The sequence below is a fragment of the Limulus polyphemus genome, unplaced genomic scaffold (genome assembly GCF_000517525.1).
Source record: "Limulus polyphemus unplaced genomic scaffold, Limulus_polyphemus-2.1.2 Scaffold73, whole genome shotgun sequence".
Classification (NCBI taxonomy): Eukaryota; Metazoa; Arthropoda; class Merostomata; order Xiphosura; family Limulidae; genus Limulus; species Limulus polyphemus.
The window spans coordinates 890,587-905,243 of NW_013665683.1; the positions used below are offsets into that span (position 1 = coordinate 890,587).

Here is a 14,657-nt window from a genome sequence, read left to right on the forward strand (position 1 = left end):
TAAAAGAGTAGCCCAAGAGTTGGCGGTGGGTGATGATGACTAGCTGCCTTCCCTCTAGTCTTACACTGCTAAATTAGGAACGGCTAGCGCAGATAGCCCTCGTGTAGCTTTGCGCGAAATTCAAAAACAAACAAACAAATTTAATGTTTGGGGAAAGAATATTTATCCTTGAGTAGTATTTCCAAGTGGCAAATATTATATGTTTGTGATTTATTGTTTTTAACTATTAGATGTTATCTATAAATGGAAATATTTTTTTTTCCATCAGTAATTTGTGCCGGTGTGATATGAGAAGTAACAAATACAGTTAAATAGGTTTTGTAGGTTTATCGTCCTTACATTTTAATTTTCCCAATTAAAATATGTAACATTTTAAATGGACACAAACAAAACACAGTTGCAGTTATGATGTACTGAATTGCAAATATGTTAAAGAACACATCTATTACAGAATATGTATTCTCTTGTACTTTTGAGAAAAGTACATTAAGTTTCTTATCTGAAGTGTAGTAGTTTACTCTGTGATACATTATCATTAAATATGCCAATTTTGTTAATTAAAAAATATTTGTCATTTTGTTTCATTTGTTGCATTTTATATTCACTGTGTGTGCCTGTATTTCAGTTTTATACTATAGATAAATTAAGTAATCTAACACTAGGATATAGTAAAAGTTTCATGCTTATTTCTAGATTTTTTTTTCAACTTATCAAATAAGCACAGACTCGCTTAGTCCTTTTTTTCATCTATTTAGTTCATGGTCAATTCATTTCCACAAGTATTAGCAATGTAATTTTTTGAAACAAGTTTGGAAGTGACAACTTCTGTGGCATATTTATGTAGTATTTTGAATGAATATAACAACAGAGCTCAAATATAAATACGTAAAAATTCTAAATGATTGTTTTACAACATTAGAAAAGTTGAAACTTTCATTGGAAGTTTGTCTTCATTTTCTTTTGAAAGAGAAGCACATTTTATCTAAAACTGTTGTTACAGAAAGTTTATGTAGACCAGTTTCACTGTCAACATTTGTTTTTAATTGTCTCGTATAATGTTTGCAAAATCACTTTTCAATAAACTAGCACATTTTCTATATGCTTTGTTGATAAAAGTAGTCACCAATCCGTTTTTTCTTATTACCATTGATAAGTCAGTTTGAGATTTTTTAAAACTTCAGCTTAGTTAGCTTTATAAAAATGAATATTTGTTTATTTTTGTTTTGTAGTGTTTTGTTGCAGAATGTATGTTGATAATGACTTCAATAATTCATCTTGGAAAATCTGGATTGACAACAAAGGTAAATGTCATTCTTTCTTTTCACAAAGAAACTCAAATTGCCATGTTTAACTTTGTAATGAATCGTAAATTCCTGTGCACACCTTCAAAAATATATTTTAAAAGTTTTTAACTTTTTAATATCTTTCATTTTCCTATATTGTACAAGTTTCATATCATTATAAAAAAAACATTTCCTCTAAAATTATTTTTAATCAGTAAATGCATGGATAATCTAGTTGTTGAAATATCCCTTGTTTAACATGTTTTTTGAAAATCTAGTGAGTTTTCCATTTTAAAATTGCTTATTGGAAACTTATTTCAGATTAGTAACTTGGGGACCTTGCAATCTGAGGGTCACTGGTTCGATTCCCAGTCCCACCAAACATACTTGCCCTTTCAGCCATGGGGGTGTTATACTGTGACGGTCAATCCCACTATTCATTGGTAAAAGAGTAGCCCAAGGGTTGGCGGTGGGTAGTGATGACTAGCTGTCTTCCCCCTAGTCTTACACTGCTAAATTAGGGATGGCTAGTGCAGATAGCCCTTGTGTATCTTTGTGCAAAATTTAAAACAAACCAATCATGTCAGGTTACCATGACAAAAATTTTAATAGAACATTTTACTATGTACAGTTTCTTTTATATCAGTTTGAAAATATTGTGATTTTAAATACCAATATTAGTTGTGGCGAGTATCTGCTGGAAGTTATAAAAGCTTTCAGCTAAATAAATGACTTAATATCTTTTAAATGTTTCACATAATATATGTGTAGTTCTGTATTGTTTACTAATGATTTTATTTAATAAAACAAAATTAGCATGGTTCCTAAACCTCTCTTGAGATTTGATGGTGCAGGTTTTTTGTTTGTTTGTTCAGACAAAATAAAGATAATGCTATGTTGTTTTTTCCTTTTTATTTTATTATAGAGCATAAATGATGATGATTTAGAGAGGATATCCTTGTGTCTCAAAGTTCTGGCTGAACGTTCTCCTCTGATGATCAAAATATTTAACTTGGACTGCAGAGAATCTCTGTCAACCATGTTAACCACTAAGATTGAAGAGGAAAAAGAAACTGAGAAGGTCAGTAAGCACTTCTTTCTGTTAAAATATAAAGAATAAACATGTTTTTATATCCCAATGGTAAATTATTTAGGAAAGATTCAAGAAAGTAAATTTCAAGGAAGATCATGCTCTCATCCTTATTGTAGATGTTGTTGTAAACATTAAAAAATATATCATCCTCTTTCTTTATTGGGGAATATAATAAAAATTAAGCAAAGCAAATAGTGCTTCTGCACAAAGTATAGGTTAAATGATACAGATCTTGCTTAATTGTAGTTGTGTACTGATAGTTAAAGGTCAGTAGCATCATATTTTCTTGCCCTAATTACACAGGCCTGCATTGGTTTTATTGTCTTGAAATTTTTACATGTTCTACAGTAATTCCTGTATGCTGAATCTGAAAATGATATCCATTTTTCTCCATCATGTGTAGATTTTTCACTTTTACATAAGTGAATTATTTGCATTGAAATCGGGTCACATTTTATTATGCTTAAATTTTTGACAACCACTGGCAATCGCGACGTGAGAGTCCATAGTTCTAGAACCCACAAGAAACACACCACTAGTATATAAACAGTTAACAGGCTGCATGATGTGTCATTTCTGAATAGTATTTGTGTGTGCACTTTGACATTATTTTTTTTCTTTTCAATATTATTTATTCATCATTTATGGAACAAGAGGTTGTGTAAATGACCTAAACATATTCTGTTATATTTGTGGTAAATTTGATCTAAGTAAGAATTTTTTTTTTCTTCCCAATTTGTAAAAAATCCGTAAGTGATAGAAAAAAATAATAATATTATTTTTGAAATCTGTGTAGCTGAATTATGGAAAATCAGTTCTTAAAATCAAAACAACTTTTACGAAGTTTAAATTTGCAGGCCTATGTTATAAGTTATATAGTAAAGACTAGAGTAACTCAATGCAATAATTTTTTTAATGATAAATAGTATATACCAATGAGATATTTTATTGATAATGTCATATTTTATAGTTTCATTGATGTTAAGTATACATTCCACTTTTCCCAACAGCTTTCCATATAGGTGTCAAATTCATAGATATTCCCTAGTTGGGTACAGGGACAAAGCCCTTGTAGAAGAATCTTAGGATGCAAAGCTTCTAGATAAAAATGCATTTCTTAGCTGTTTTGGATGATCAAAATTGAATTTGTCTGCATTTACAATTATATACATATACATAAATAAATACCATACTACAAAATGTCATATACTTTTTACTAACAATTTTAAGACAAATAATCACAAATAAGATACTATATATTTCTTTCTGTTTGACAATTAATTCACTTACTTTCACATTGCAAGTTCAGTGATTTTTACATTTCTCCTCAAAGTTCCAAGACCAACTGTAGTGAGATGTCTTGTGCTTTGTGTGGTCAGTTATATTTATTGAAGTCCAATTACACATTTGGTTCTAGCTGATCTTAACTATCCATAAGGGAAACATTAACACTATTAGACCACTTACCACTTCATTATGAGTCTGATGTTATAATATTTCAAAATTTTACAGTAATGGAAATTGTATTAAGATACATGTAGAAAAAAGTAGTTAATTGAAACCTGAAATGAAACTTCTGATAACAGGCAATATAGGCTAAATGGTGACTTGTGTTCCCAGTTTATGTTTTTATTCAATATGTAATAAGAAAATTAGGCTAATGACAGATAAGAGAAACTCACCACATCTAACCTAATCTCCTTAAAGCCTAAATAAAACTTGAGAGCAGAAGATGAGAATAAAATAAGGATTTTTCTCATTCGTTTTTTGTATTTTCATCTAATATATATAATATAATATGTAGGCTAACAACACAGAGAAAGCTTGATAGATCTAATTGTATGATTAGAGAGTTTGTCAAGTTAAAATGTCGATGGACTTTTACGTCAAACTTTGAAAAACCGATAAAACAACTTGCTCACATGTTACATTTGTTTTGTTAGATTCTGTGTTATTTATTGTCTCTATGTCACATCAGTTGTTTAAGAGACCCACTGAATCAGAATCCATAAAACAATCAAAATATTCATATTTGTGTTCAGTAAAGGTATGATTTCCATATTTTAATTTTAAGTATTGTAATAACATCTTACTTCCTGGTTAACTCCATGAACATCTGTAAACTTACTTTGGGTCAGTAGTTCTTATGCTAAATATATTGTTGTACAAAAAATGGTGGCTAGATTTTTTTGCTAAAATTATGTAGTTGGCCAAATTTTCAAATGTATGGCAGTTTTCACCACCTGTTGCTTTCTAATGAGAGCACTGCCTTCAGTAATTATAGGATTTTTATGTTCACTCAATATTCAATACAGTAATGAATTTGTTAGTTTTATAACACACACTCAGTATTGATTATTGATATGCTTCTGATTTGGGGTATTACATGTGAAAGTAGAGATAAAGACTGCATTTAATTGAAAGTAATACTTGTGTTTAAGATAACTTGCACAAAACATATTTTTAAGCAGTTTACACAGAGGTGTTTTTAGGTGCTTAAGATTCAAGGCTCATGCCCATAGATGCAGGAATTTTCAGCTTTTCGTTATGATATCATTCGTTGTTTTCTATTCTGATTTTTCAAGACACCAACTGGGGATTTGAGGCACTGTCAAGTAGGATTGAAGCACAGGCCTCCAGTTTTAGTGCCTAATGATGCCTCTTGAGTTTACATATCTCGTACTGCATATTAGAATGCATGAAAATAATAAACGTAATTTTTTGTAATATTGTACCAGAAAGTGCATTAGCCATACAGAAATCCTCAAATGCTTTATACATGGATTTGACTAGACACTCTTCTTTTTTTTTTCAATCTATGAAAAAACAAATACTGATAATTTCATTTTATGTTTGTCAAATTCCTGTTCCCTCATAATAAGTTACTAGGACTTTTATACAAGTTTTAGCCTTTTTTTGAATTAAAAAAAATAAATGCATATGTAATTTTACATTTTAATCCTCAATATTGTTTTTATAGAAAATCACTGGAATTTTAGTTTTTCTTCTCAAAATGTAATAGAATTTTATCTGTTAACCTTCTCCTTATATACTCGCAAAAAAGCAAAGATAAAATATTTATCACTCTTCCTTTGATGTTCACTCAGACTTTATACTCTTCTTTTTACAGATTTGTTCAGAAAATTACTGGTAATCTTCCTATTATCAATATATATAATTCAGTTTTCACTATAAAAGTTAGTGTTATATAAATGTTGTTACTTTCTCTCTATCATCTGGTCTGAAAAAGACACTGGTATCTTTGTTATACCCACATCTTTCCATGGTTATTTTAGAAAGATACTGTCATCTTCATATTATTTCTTGCCACTATTATCTGATCCCTGTTGTGTTTCTCACTTCAAACTTTTGTCAAAAATATTTTTTTATTTTGCATTCCTAGGCTAAAGAGAAGAAGAGTATCATTGTTCATGCTGATGACCCTATACCATTCAGCCAGTTGGCATCTAGAGGAGACCTTATGGGAACAGAGGTTTGTTGTGGCTCAAAAGTTTGGTTTATTTTTATTTCACTAATTTACAGACTATGTGAAGATAAATAGCAGTGTTCTAGATATTTTATGTTTATCCTTTAGATGTAGATTTACAATAAAGAAATACTATTTTTATTTTATTTTTTTCAATATATGAAACCACAGAGGATCAATCACTCTTTATTATGTCAATTTTCGTATATTAATATTCACGCTGTCTCTGATACAAGCCATGAGTGATTGGTATTTGTGGAAGTGGAATAACTCTCACAGCAGTGGGCTCCAACACTATATGCAAAGTGAAGGCTGTGGTTACAAAAAAGGATCCTTTGATTAAAAAAAAAAAAGAACAACATTATGATGAAGCTTGAAGTATGTTTTTGTACCATGAACAAAGATTTGATGCTGACAGTCACATGCCAAAGGTTTACAAGTTTACACCTATATTTCAAAATTGGTGGTTGTTTTTATGAAAAAAATGGTAAAACAAAGTGGCACCATATAAATCATATTTAACGTAATTTCCATAATCTTTTTTTCTGGTCTGCTTAAGTTTTGTTTTGGAAGCAGACATCTGGTTTGCCAAAATATGTGGTCTTTCAAAGAATTGTTACAATATAAACTACTCTGTCAAGCAATATTTTTGTAATGACCATCAGATTGGACATGATTGATAATAGAGGAAATAGTTCTAAGTGTAGCATGTGACCTGAAATGTCATTCTTGTAAAGTGTGATTAACCCTCATCTTTGGTAGTTTGGTGATTTTTAATGTCTTTGTAACAAGGAATCACATTAAACTATATGTATACCATATAAAAACAAGAAACTTGCTTTTTGATTTCATATTTAAACAACATGTAAATCTAGTCTTAATTCCATTACTTAATGATTTATACAGAACATCTTTGAGCTGAGTCTCTCCCAAGCCATGGGTCTTGTAAAGAAGGAAAGTCCTGCTGATCTGTCATCCTCTAAGTTAAGCAAAGTAACTCAGCTGACGGGCTTTTCGGACCCTGTGTATTCAGAAGCTTATGTTCACGTGAATCAGTATGATATTGTTCTTGATGTGCTTATAGTGAATCAGACTGCAGACACGCTTCAGAATTGTACATTAGAACTAGCTACATTAGGTAAGTCAACTTATGTATTTACATACATACTTAACTGTGTAATTTCAATATTATTGAATTTGCACTTCTGTTCAAAATACAATTCAACAGAAATTTTTATTCAAGAGACTGCTTGTAAAAACGTCACTGTTGAACATTATTTAGCCCTGTAGCATAAAGACAAAAGAGATTCCAACAGCACAGGAAAGTTAAACGTGATTCAACCATGTATCACGTAGACCAGAGATTCAATAGAAAGGTGGGAAATGGATGTTCGTAAAGTTGCCAAAGTCATATGAAACATTTTACTTTTAAATTAGTAATTCCTAATTAGTTTAGAAATGTAACCTCTGTAACATTAATACTTTTCCAATATCTAAGATAAGTATTTGAAGAATTTTTTTTTTGAACAGGCAACTCCAATATTTACCAAAGACACTTTTGTTTTATGACTTTAAATTAGATATAAAGATCAGATCAGAAACTAATTGGTTTTGTACTTTTTATTCTATACATTATTTATTGTTTCAACTACTTACTGATCATTTAATGAATAGATATAATCAATCACTTGTCTGGTAATTTTTTAGATTGAAAACTGATTTTTCATAGCTTAAAATGAAGTAGAACACTATTTAGATATTTGTTTTAGTTATTAGAATAATTTAGCTATGTATTTTCTTTAAACACTATTTATTTTAGGGGACTTAAAATTAGTTGAAAAGCCAACCCCCATCATTCTGGCACCTCATGACTTCAGTAATATCAAGGCTAGTGTCAAAGTTGCTTCTACTGAAAATGGAATAATATTTGGGAACATAGGTATGTAAAAGGATTTGTACTTTCAACATGTAAAAGAAAAATGTATGATTTACATGAAATGATTCTTTCAAAGGTACCAAGAAAAGCCTTGTTCATCATTCCTGATCTGGTGGACAGAATACTTAAATAGTTAATGGATGGATTTTGACCAAACTTGTACAACAGTTACTATATACTTGATTAATTTTTGGAGGTCCAGGTCAAAGTTGGCATACACGTATTTCATAAACACAACTTGTCCCAATCTCACTTTTGTCTGCTGTTGAATACTGATACAGGGATATTGTTATAAGATAATAAAAACAAATACTAGTTTTGTCTAATAAACAGTTCTTAAACACTTCATGACTTGCATTACTTTTGTCTTAATTGTTGTAGAAGGAATAAATAGTGCTGTCAAACTAAGCTACGGTCTTCAAATGAAAGTTTTTAAGCCTAGTTTAGCATGTATGTATATTGTTACACAGAAAAAAGAGCAAGTGATTATGGTGATTAATACCTAATTAATGTACAAATGTCTTTTTGTTAGTATATGATGTGAAAGGATCGACAAGTGATCGTAATGTTGTGGTATTGAATGACATTCATATTGACATCATGGACTACATAGTACCTGCTTCATGTACAGACACTGAATTTAGACAGATGTGGGCAGAATTTGAATGGGAAAACAAGGTAAGGTTTTGTATTATTAATGTGTTAATGTATAGGAAAGACTAAAATGGATATTGTTTTAACCTTTTGCCTGTGTACTGAGACCTGCTGAACAAGATCTTACCATTTAGTGTGTAAAGTCTATTTACTCTTGTAACACTTTCCAAGCTGTATAAGTCAGTATGATTAACCATTGTATTATTGTGAGAAATGCTAAGTGTGAACTTTACAGTTCAGTCTGGACTAATCTTCACTCATGCATGTTCTGATGACCATGATCATGGAATATTGTGTGACACTACAGTTTCTTCTGTAACAAGTTTATGCAAATGATAGGGAGGTCAATTTTAGACATTTCATGTTTGTAAACTTTCCACAGACTCCACTGTACGTTGGCTTCCAAGGCCATATTTAACCAGAATTGATGCCAGTATGTAGTTAATAGAAATTACTGTGATTCCAGTTTTTCAACCATCTATCTTAACATCTATTGTTGGTTTCAAGATTTTGCTAGAAGCTTGTGAATATTTTAGCTTGAACTCTTGTAAGCTTCAAATCGTATGTTTTAGTTTTGTTAATAGTACAGGAAATGAAAGGGCTTTCTGGGTCAGAAGGTTCTCTTGTATCTATAGCCCTCATTTTTTAGCCTAGCATGTGGTTTCGGAGCCCATTGATGTAATAAATGCTTTTCTATTCGAGTTCATTCACTCCCTTGGAGAGAAATGAGGGCTCTGTTTTTTCAGAATATTGTTTCCTTTGGTTCTGCAATGTTTTTAATAATCTTATACAAATATTGTTCCTCAAAAAGGTTTTTATATATTTCTTTAGGATATATCTACGTGTAGTAGCATTGCACTGCTAAATGTCAAGAATTTGCTGTAAACCAAATATATAGATATTCTATATCTTATCCATGGCACCAAGGCAAATCTGCAGTGTCATTGTATAAGTATATGTAAGTCACTTATGTAAAATATGATGAACTTTGTATAACATGTATATTTAAAATATTGTCTCACAATACTGTAAGGCTACATTTAGGCTTAATTAAGGTAGGCTTAGATGTAATCTAGTCATTTAACTGCTGTTTATAATCCCACGTGTGGTATACCTATTGCTTTTATACATTGAAATTTCTACTGTTGTAGGTATCGGTTAATACCAATATCACAGACCTTAATTCCTATCTTCAGCATCTGATTAAATATACCAACATGAAGTGTTTGACACCAGACAAGGTAAGCTGGATCTTTTAACAGCTAATACAAAGACCAAAACCTTAATTCTTGTCATCAGCATTTGATTAGATATACCAGTGTGGAATGTTTGTTATTAGACACAGTAGTGTAAATTTTGTATATGTTTATGAAATTGTCAAAAACTAGGAGAATATATTACTTATAACAATAGTCATCATACTGTTATGTGAAGTGATGATTTATTGTAATTATTGAAATTTCCAGTAACATGCATGGTACTAGTTTCAGAGTTTTATAAAACAGTTTTCTGTCGTTTCATCTCAATTAGTATTAAAACTGGTAATTATTTTAAATTAGTTATGATTACAACTATGCCTAGTGTTATGAACTATTAACTTGTTTATGTAGATGTATACTTTTGACTTGAGATGGTATTAAAACTACTTAACTTACTATGTGTAAGTATTATCTGTTGATTAAATACATAGTCAGTGATTACATATTCATAAAGACTGCATTACAATTCACTGAAGACTCCTGCAGTATTAGTAATAATTAACCATCCTATTATACATATTTGAACTATTTCATTTTAAAAATTCTGTACCATTCTCTGTTATTATTATTTTTACTTTAAAGAAAAATTTTGGTCTAAGCAGTTGCCGTCATAACACTAAGAACAAAATATTGTTAACTGCAAATGTAACACAATTACAAAGAATAATGAACAAATGTTTATCTTACTGAGTCTCACAGATTATTAATTTGTCCCAAAAAACCATTAAATGATGGTGTGCTACTGCCTAAAGTCTATAATAAATATCACTAATGATATTACTTGTTTAACTATATGAAAATGATATATTTTAACAATTATAATTATTTCTTTAAGTTAATTTACACAATTTGATGAGAATCCTTTAATTTCGTTTTATATACCATAAATTTGAGGAAAAAAAATTATTAATTTAGGTGAAGGATATTAGTTTTAGAATTTTGTTACATAGATGTTTAGAAGTAGAAAAAAATGTCTTTGTTATGATTATAAAAGTAACAGAAATAAAAAAATCTTTATTGAAAGAAAAATGAGTTGGTCTCATTTCATTAATGTTGTGTGTTAAAATACTATAGATTATAAGAGCTCAAAGCCTCTTTAATGAATTAGCACTGCATTTTATAGCCTGTTGTTTAATAGTTCTGAGACCATGTAACTGAAATGGCATGTTTCAGCCTATGTTAAACTTTCTCATGCTTTTACTTGTGGGTGTCTGTTGTATATAATACTTCAGTTTTTTAAGACATTTGATACCTGTATTTGATCTTCTTATTTTATAACTTTTTGAAGGCTCTTTCTGGTGACTGTGGATTTATGGCTGCTAATCTGTATGCTAAATCAATCTTTGGTGAAGATGCATTAGCTAATGTAAGCATTGAGAAAAATCCAAGCAATCCCAATGGACCTGTTAGTGGCCATGTTCGTATACGTGCTAAAAGTCAGGTAAGAGGTTGTTGTGAATAGGAATGGCTAAATATTAATTAAAGTGAACAAGATCGTAATAATTCTCAAGTTCTGACAAAAGTGATTGTTACCCTGTAAACTATAAGAGCTGTGTAGGTTGTTTTTTTTTTTTCCTTTTTCGGACCTAACCAGCCTCTGTTCACAGGAAGTGAATTAATGTATTTTATTATTAGTTAAAAAAAATATCAGGGTAAATGAAATAATACTGTGAATGCTTAAGGATAAATCATAAAATATAATGAATATGTAAATTTCATTACTAGTTTTGAATGCCATCTAGATAATAAAACTATATATTGAGAAATTACTCTGAAAGCTTACCTGAACATGGCTTTAAAGAAGGGAACAAAATATGGCATGGAAAGATTTGTAAAAGCACATGCTACTTAATTGGGAAAACACCATGATTATGATGGGTTACACAAATGGCAGTCGTACTAGTTAACATGAATGTTTGTTGTTGTTTTTTACATCATTTTTCATTGTTCCTGATTTTTCCTAATTTTATGAACTATTAGAACATTCTAAATTCCAAATTTCTGTATATTCAAAGATTATACATATTGTTATAAAACTGTTAAAAGAGAATAGAAAAAAAAAATCAAGTGCATGTAGTAGCAATGTAAAAGTGGTTACATTTTGACATTTCAAACTTTATCATGTGGGAACGTTTTATATGTAGAGTAATATAGATCAAAGAATCATTTGAAGTAACTAAAGGACCACAAAAGGTTTGTACACACTTTCTGTTTAGATATATTAAACAACATTAATTTAGTACACAAAAACGTTTGTGCACTTTCAATAAGAGCAAAAAATAAAGACTGGCTCTGTTTTAAGGTCAGTGTGATAATGTGTACTCAAATAATAAAGACTGGCTCCGTTTTAAGGTCAGTGTGATAATGTGTACTCAAAAGATAAAGACTGGCTCTGTTTTAAGATCAGTTTGATAATGTGTACTCAAAAGCTAAAGACTGGCTCTGTTTTAAGGTCAGTGTGATAATGTGTACTCAAATAATAAAGACTGGCTCCATTTTAAGGTCAGTTTGATAATGTGTACTCAAAAGATAAAGACTGGCTCTGTTTTAAGGTCAGTTTGATAATGTGTACTCAAAAGATAAAGACTGGCTCTGTTTTAAGGTCAGTGTGATAATGTGTACTCAAAAGATAAAGACTGGCTCTGTTTTAAGATCAGTTTGATAATGTGTACTCAAAAGATAATGACTGGCTCTGTTTTAAGGTCAGTTTGATAATGTGTACTTATTATTCTTTGTTCCCGTTTTTGTGTGGATGTTCACAGATATAGTCCAGTGATGGAACACATTGGTTTTCACATTTTCTTACTTTTATTCCTTTTTGTGAATCATCTACAATTTTTTCATTCCAACTTAGCTTCACTCACACAGAAGTTTAGGGTTTCATAAATAACCCAGGAATAATTTAGGGAAAAAAATATTTTCTTTTATATTTGAAAAACTGATTTAGTTTCAATTATGGTGTAAGAGTTAGAATTTGGTGAGAAACAGGTTTTTTCTAATAGTCAGTTTAGGAAAACGGAGGCATGTAAATGACCATTTAAAGTAATTTTCTACTTTAGATAGTCAGTATTCAGTTTAGATACATTTTAAAGGTTATGTTTGAACTTTTGTCCCAGTGAAATGGTGTGAACTTGATAATTGTCAATGTGCACGTAATCTGTTTGTATATTTTTGCTGTGTTAAAGGTAACTAACTAACTTGTATTTGTTTTCTCTCTCTCTCTCTAGGGTATGGCTTTGAGTCTGGGAGACAAGATTAATGTAACACAAAAATCCTCCATGAAAACTGGAGCCTAAAACCTTTTATATAATTTATCTTTCTTGTTTACGTATTGTATTTCGTTATTCCACGGCACTCTGTTTCTCGATAAAACTTTATGTTCTTTTTTTTTGACAGCTGTTGTATAAACTTGTTTAATTAAAGCATAAACACTTAACAAAACACAGTTAGACTTATTCTATTGATCTTACATGGAATCATATTTTGTGTGGGGGTGGCACATACTACTCAACACTCATTTTCCCCTATATATATATATATATATATATGGGCCGAAGAACATGTTCATTACAATGACTTATTTAATAACTAATTTAAAAAAATGGTATTCTTTATATACATAATTTATACCCTCTGGTTGAAAAGTTCTACAGCCTTTCATCTGTGCATGTAAAAAACTCTAGGTACTATTATTCATGACGTGAATTGTATTTAGTCTCAAAGATACAGATAGTAACACCAGTAGACATTTCAATCAACTCCCATATTTTTATTACATCAACCAGTTTTGTATCACTACAAAACATATTATGAAAGGTGAAAAAATGTTTGGAGTTTCATTCAGTTTACCATAAGAAAAGAAGAAAACCAGGTTCAGTAACTAGCTTTTTTAAAAGCACTGTTGACTTTCCAAAACTATGAGCCACTGTGTCATAATTAACATGTTTGATAAGCTTTTTGAATCACTGGGGGCTTTACTAAATTATAAGCAAGCAACATTGTCATTATCAACGTGTTCTTAGGTAAGCTTTTTAAAGCACTGGTGTCTTTCGTAAACTATAAGCAACAGTAACACAGTTTAACAGCCAGACTCCAGTAGCAAAATAAATGTCAGCCAATTATTAAATAATGCCGATTCTCCTGTTTATTTTGCCTGATTGTACATTCGTTGTAAACACGTTTCCATGTATTTAAATCAACATGTACATTAACCATAAGAAAGATATTTACGGTGGGAAAATGAATTTTATTCCATTTGATATAACATAGTCAGTACAATTTCTTTTTTTCATGTTATATGATAAGTAAATAAGAGACAACTGAAGTCATTTACTGCTTACTGGACTATTCTCGTAGTATTGGTAAGCTACGAAATACTTTTTTTTTGGAAGACTCGTTCTTTAATGATTCTCACTAATGAGAAACTGAAACATAAAACAGTAAATATACACGAGATAATATTATTTTCTGTTTTATATTAAAATATAGTGATCTTATTTTTCCACCAGATGGCAGTATTGAGATCTTTTAGTGGTTAACTATCAAAAGCTGTTTTGTAATACAGCTATTTAAATGTCGTAATTTCTTATACTTACATCAAAATGTCATAAAAGTGGTTACGTAGAAAACCATTATTATCCAAAGACAGGAAATGGACGTTGTAACTACAAATGTCATCATTCAAGTGAAACGATATGGTCACCCATCATCACGTTATGTGAAAATAAGCTGTATTATCTAGTTGAATTCTTCATAATATGGTTTAAGCAATTTCTCCTACGTAGAACAAGTTCTCTATAGGGAACCTACGTAGATAACTATCGAGTGTTAAACAAGCTTTCAGCTTTTTTTTGAACGTGTAAATAATATTAAAAACAAGCTACGAAATAACGAGTAACATACATTCCCAATGTATATTGTACTAATTATCAGCCCGGCATGGCCA

The 14,657-nt window shown here is 30.3% G+C and overlaps 1 protein-coding gene across 1 annotated transcript in view; it reads left to right on the forward strand.

Annotated features, from left to right (window-relative positions):
- The window catches only part of LOC106466370 (coatomer subunit beta-like), a 48,710-nt gene extending 35,652 nt beyond the window's left edge, over nt 1-13,058 (forward strand). Inside the window, exons 14-22 of the mRNA XM_013926653.2 lie at nt 1,230-1,301; nt 2,209-2,364; nt 5,780-5,869; nt 6,770-7,001; nt 7,683-7,802; nt 8,332-8,477; nt 9,605-9,694; nt 11,001-11,153; nt 12,940-13,058. Of these exons, the coding sequence (XP_013782107.1) occupies nt 1,230-1,301; nt 2,209-2,364; nt 5,780-5,869; nt 6,770-7,001; nt 7,683-7,802; nt 8,332-8,477; nt 9,605-9,694; nt 11,001-11,153; nt 12,940-13,008 (1,128 nt within the window). The 3' untranslated portion in view covers nt 13,009-13,058. The remainder of the gene's footprint in view (nt 1-1,229; nt 1,302-2,208; nt 2,365-5,779; nt 5,870-6,769; nt 7,002-7,682; nt 7,803-8,331; nt 8,478-9,604; nt 9,695-11,000; nt 11,154-12,939) is intronic.
- The last annotated feature ends 1,599 nt before the right edge of the window (nt 13,059-14,657 follow it).